The sequence below is a fragment of the Hyposmocoma kahamanoa genome, unplaced genomic scaffold (genome assembly GCF_003589595.1).
Source record: "Hyposmocoma kahamanoa isolate Upper Pololo Valley unplaced genomic scaffold, ASM358959v1 86, whole genome shotgun sequence".
NCBI lineage: Eukaryota > Metazoa > Arthropoda > Insecta > Lepidoptera > Cosmopterigidae > Hyposmocoma > Hyposmocoma kahamanoa.
The window spans coordinates 19,348,675-19,354,933 of record NW_020654289.1 but is presented as its reverse complement, the minus strand read 5'-3'; the positions used below and the strand labels follow the sequence as shown (position 1 = coordinate 19,354,933).

Below are 6,259 nucleotides of genomic sequence, written 5' to 3'. Positions count from 1 at the left end.
GAGCATTGTACCGTTTACAGTCCTATGAAATTTAATATCTTGGGTCCATCATTATTAAAACACTGCAAACGTTTTAAGTATTATTATTAATAATAATATAATAAGTGTTGTATTTAACAAGTCAGCATTGCCAAAACCGACTGAACAACATGCATAATAAATATTATTTATGAGATGTTAGTTGTGAATATTATAGGATGTTCCTTATAAGTAATAATAATAATAATAACGCACACACTGAACATAGCCCGCACTCGGGAAACCCTGGGTCGCGGGTACCATGGACACACACATAGACAACAACAAATTACACCCAAACTCACGAGAGAAATAAATGTTGGCCATAGAAATATTTTTCACGGCCCGGGAATCGAACCTGTGACCTCTGTGTGGCAGTCTGGCTTGGTAACCGTTCGGCCACGGAGACAGTTAAGTGTGCGCTGACAGGCATAAGATCCTTTTCGATGCTCTTCTCCGCCGTCTGTCGATTAGCGTTGGCCCTCAGCCCTCTATGAAATGCGAAATTTCTAAATTTTTTCTTATATTCTGTTTTTCATTTTTTCCCTTCATTTACGTAATGATGATATATTTATATTAATAATAATAAAAACTTTTTAAAAGTAACAGTTCTTAATAATAGTTCCTCAAGTGACAGCGTTACAACACTATTACCGGTGGTTCCTTCATTCCACGTACCACTTATTCGCCTCCCTTCATAAAGGCATCAATTCGTCGAAAATTGATGAAATAAAAATATCCACCATGTTTTTAGCGAAGCAGTCGGTATTTCTTTTTTTCCATTCATTATTGATGAGTGGTTTACTACGGTCCTTGTACAGTCATGTATTTTATTTTTACAGCTTGGCTTTTTATTTCTGTCTACAATGTTACCCAACTGCTACAGAAGAAGGGTAATGTTTTTCGGGTGTATATATTCATACACACTCATAAACTGTTTCGAAAAATTACTTTTTTGGGAACATGGCAAAACAGATTTGTAAAATTAGACGTAAACAATAATGCTAATTACGACAAAATTCCTTACGATTTAAAAAACGACTTATAAGTTTTATTTCGTTCGTTAGTTTTTTTTTTATTTTGGGAGCTTGTACAATTTTTGTTTTGGCAGTTTGCACAAATATATTACTCTTCGAATGTTAATGCTTAGAACGTTACTATGGACAGTGCGAGATAAGATGTCTGATTTTTGGTACACCCTATATAGCCTAAACGATTTGACGGGTTTTCCCGATTCTTAGTTTTACCCTGTGACGGTGTGAAATCCTTACACCGTTATCTCACCTCTTTGTATCGCCTCTCTCCGCTTGTATCCTATCATTTTTTATTTTACATGTATTTAAATTTTAAATTTGATTTGTGCCATCTTCCTTTACTTTCTCATTTTGTTTCTTTCCATCGTCACTCCCAGCTCGACCAAAAAGGCTTCATAAACCCAAATGTAATGGTGCCGTCATTGAAACCCTGGCTATTACACGAATATAAAGATTTGTACAGACGCTTTCTGGCGCTTTCTGGTGCTTTTCAACCCGAAGTGACATAGGCTACATTCCGTGACAAAAAAGTATAACTATGACGGTTGCTGGCTGAAATATTACGATTTTTCAGCTAATAATAAACTAGCATTCAAGCAATTAGCCCGCAATTTCAACGTGGAGTCTCAATCTGCATCCCGTTAGTCTGATATTTTTATATAAATATATAAACATTGTACATACGATATTGTTTATCTATGGATATAATTTAAAATAATCACACTCATAGCCCCACACTAGGGAAACCCTGTATCACGGGAGCCATGGCTTCACACATAGATAACCACAAACTGACGAGAGAAATAACTGTACGCCATATAAATATTTCTCCCGGCCCGGGAATTCAACCCCGGACCTCTGCGTGGTAGTCCAGTAAGGTTAATTTTCGGCCACTGAGGCAGTTAAACTGAACTATATATGAATACCAGAACAACTGAATTAACTCTGGGGCACTTCCCAGTACACCCAAACCAGAACCAATTTTTAAAAGTCGATTTCCCATTAGTCCTACCGTAAATCGTATCTGGGACCTCGTCATCCAGCGCCCGCCGTTGGGCCACCGAGGTCGTCAATTAGCTATTAGTTACTCTTCTCTTTGGGTGTTAAATATATTTCGCTTTTAACCGACTTCCGAAAAGAAGCAGGTTTTCAATTCGACATTTGTTTTTTGTGTATGTTATTACCCATTAGTGAGCCGATGTTGATGATTTTTTTTTTGTTGGAAAGAGGGTAGGTAGGTAGGAAGGTACTTCTAAGGATAGCAAATTAGGGGACAAATAAGGTTTATTGAATTTCAACCCCTTTCCGTTTACTGTTTTCAATAAAACTTAGCAAATATTTTAATAATAAATTCCACGAACTTTTGTGAACGAACTTTGCACTGATATTATGTAATTACAATTTAATCATAAAAATACCATCGACTAATTGAATTCGTAGATATTTAATACCTCCCCGAAAAGTTGTCTTTTTGCAGGTGTGACATTTTTACTCCAAGGGTGAGATATCTGTATGTTATTCTGATATGTATGGACTTCTATAAAATTACTTTAAATATAAATTGTAATGCAAAGTACCAAGAAAATCTCATCTCGTTTCAGGATACAACTCAAGCATAGACGTCTTCAAAACAATCCCACACTCCCAAAGGCGATATAAATACTATATTGAAATATCGCATAATGTGTATCGAAATCCACTTTCCTGGGCAATGTATAGACGACCAATTTTAAAGAGCTCCCACTACCTTCTCTCGCAATACTACTTTAAGAACGAAAGCTGCAATTGGTTGAATTTTGACGGGTCTAGTTAAAATGGATGGCGGTAAACGCCCGATAGGTCGGGAGCTACTTATGACCATGAATATTTATGACGTATTAGCTGAACGTCTCTCGTGTTGCCACACCGGTGAAAGTTAAAGGGAAGAAATATGGAGGAAATTAAGCCATTATTGTGAATTTTAAATTATATTATGATTTTTTAACGCTTTTCTCTCTTAGTTAATTAATTAAATTCGTATTTAATTAATTAAATACTAAACTTATAATTAAATACTAAACTTAAACAATAATTATATTGTAAACATTTTGAAAAATACGTTACTTATTAATTATTTTTACAAAAACCGAACACTTAGAATAAAATCCTTCGATCGGGCTGGAAGAAGAAAATAGATTTCTCACAGGTTCAAACAAAGGTCTGCAACAAGCATATAGAAAAATTCGTAAGGTCCGCTAATTCGTTCCGTGGCTTAGTTGGCATAACGTCTGACACAGTTTGCTGGAAGACGTTGGTTTGAATACAGCCAATAAAGCAAACATCAGGATTTATATTCCATATTCCTTTTCATTCCAGATGCGTAGCATCTAACCCCAAGTATCGTGTGTTTCCGGTACCTGCTTGTCAAAACAATCCCGGGCTTCCTCAAGAGATGACGTTTTTGTATCCTCAGAATTAATTTTGGCGCGGTACGTTTGAATGTATACAACAGACAAAATACGTACAATATTTATTATTATTATAATAATATATTCCAAATTTTTTATTTCATATCTGTGTTTGATACGAAACGAGCAAGTCGTGCGCCTGATGGAAAAAGACACGCCTCCCCATAACACAATTGCAATGCTATACAGAGATTTAAATCGCAAAGATTTGAGGGGCATTGTCTCTGTACCCGCCACCCGAAGACGTGAAGTTAACAAGTACTTTCGCCTGAAGTTTTAGCAGCACCCTTATCTGTCAAAATCGAAACGTTGTAATGCTCATATTACTGCATTGGTTGCAGAAATAGGTACACTTCCGTCGGCGATACAGTGTATATATTTTTAACCGACTTCAAACAGAAGGAGGTTTCGAGGATGCGCACGAAGGTTACACTTCCACATTGATATGGCGAACGGCTATGGAGTGAAATTCCCTGCTTGAAGATTTATTCGCTGAACGTTATAACTTGGGCCTTTTCAAGCTGAGAGTGAATAGGTATTATTTAGATGTGCATGCTTCATCGTCGACCCCATCGTCACTTTTCATCAGGTGAGAAGGAGGTCAAATGGGCACTTACAATTTGTATAAACAAAAATACGTAAAATCTGCTGGTTCGTTTCGTGGCTTAATAAGCAGAACATCTGGCATGGAATGCTTGAGGGTGCTGGTTCAAATTCAGCCGGATTGAATGAATTCTAATTACTATTCTCTGTCTAATTAATTTAATATCATGGTAGTAAAGCATTGTAATATGCAGTAAACTTAAAAATTGTAATCATACATTTGTTTCAATATCCATAGTAAATTATATTTCAAGGATTTTTTTTATCACAAATTCCTGAAGGAAGCATCTCCTTAAATGCAAATTATAAATGTTTATATGAAGACTTCAATTTATATTCTAATGCAATAGCTTCCCGCAAGAGGGCGGGGTGTACTGGATGACGTTCTTTAACTAAATAATATAAAATCGAACTTTACAACAATAAGATATTTACCCAGGGTGGTTCTATATTAACCTGTATATGGTTAGGTTACCTTAGGGTAATCTTCCAAGTTTAGAGATTTGTCTACCACACTGGGCCGGTATGGACAGGGAACTAGACACAGAGAAACTTGCGGATAGCATTTTAAGATAACTTATAATGAATATTTACATCTGCATGATGCTCAGTTCGGGTTCCGACCTGAATTGTCCACGGAGAGTGCAATTCTCAGCTTAAAACACACTGTCCAATATTACACGGAGCGTCGAACGCCAATTTACGCTTGTTTCCTGGACTTGTCGAGGGCGTTCGACCTCGTATCGTATGATGTGCTTTGGGACAAGCTGCGAAGAAATGGTGTTCCAGCTGAACTGTTGCGCATTTTCCAGTTTTGGTACCTTAACCAGATGAACAATGTTAGGTGGGCTGACAAGTTATCGGAGTCGTATGGGTTGGAATGCGGAGTGAGGCAGGGGGGACTCACCTCGCCCCGTCTATTTAACCTGTACATAAATGATCTGATTGTTAGGCTCAGCAACAAAAAAGTCGGGTGCCGTATAGATGATGTTTCTGTGAATAACATCAGCTATGCGGATGACATGGCGTTGCTGAGCCCGACGATTAGAGCTCTCAGGGAGTTACTTGGCACTTGTGAGGAGTACGCTAAAACACACGGCTTAATTTATAATGTGAAAAAGAGCGAATACATGGTTTTTGGGGCCGCCGGTGGCAAAATACCTGATTCCATACCGTCAATTAAACTTAACGGCAATGAACTGAAACGAGCTTACGCATTTAAATACCTTGGCCATTTTGTTACCGACGATCTCAAAGATAACTTAGATATTGAAAGGGAAAGAAGGGCGCTGGCAGTTAGAAGCAACATGTTGGCCCGGCGATTTGCACGTTGTAGTAAGCAAGTAAAAGTGACATTATTTAAAGCTTACTGTCAAGTCTTCTACGCGTGTAATCTATGGGCCAGCTTTACGCAGAGAGCTATAAGCGTCCTTCGAGTACAATATAATAACGGGTTCAGGATGCTGATGGGGCTGCCGCGGGCCTGCGGTGCCTCGGGTATGTTTGCGCAAGCTAGACTAGATGACTTTTATGCCATTATGCGCAAAAAGACTGCCTCGATGCTCTGCAGGCTGCGGGCCAGCCCCAACTCCATTCTGAACATTATGGCGGCGAGGTATGACTCGCCATGCATGCGCCACTTTGCCCAGGTGCTGATCAGCAGGAGATAATTTTTCTGTTGGTCAGACACTAATTGTTTAGATGTAAGTTTGTGCACTAACATAGATATAAGAATTCTATTGTTACTAACAAATTTGGACCAATGTAGTCTGTGAATTTAAATTTAATAATAATAATAATAATAACTTATTTACTTAGATAACTTTTTCATTGACAAAAAAAAAACAGATCTCAAAAGTTTGCTTATCGGATTTCATGGGATCCTCTCATCAGATTCTAACTTCTTCGTGACATTGGAGCTGTTACGGACTCCTTGTACATTTAACAACGGTAATTTGATCATTACACGTATTGTGTCAAGTGAAAATTCGACGTTTATTTGCGGTAAATAATTAGCAATTTGTGATAGTATCTATCATACCCAGATCAGCATCATTCAAATAAAAGAAGGATTTTCAGGATCGGTCCGCAATTGATTGAGAAATCAGTGAATACACGGATACGGATATGGATTCTAACTTGGTGACAATGGGACCA

At 37.8% G+C, this 6,259-nt stretch overlaps 1 protein-coding gene across 1 annotated transcript; it reads left to right on the top strand.

Annotated features, from left to right (window-relative positions):
• Positions 1-4,642: 4,642 nt before the first annotated feature.
• Positions 4,643-5,872, top strand: LOC113234822. The gene has a single exon (XM_026470329.1). It carries the CDS (start codon positions 4,933-4,935, stop codon positions 5,770-5,772), a length of 840 nt encoding a protein of 279 aa, XP_026326114.1. The 5' UTR covers positions 4,643-4,932; the 3' UTR covers positions 5,773-5,872.
• The last annotated feature ends 387 nt before the right edge of the window (positions 5,873-6,259 follow it).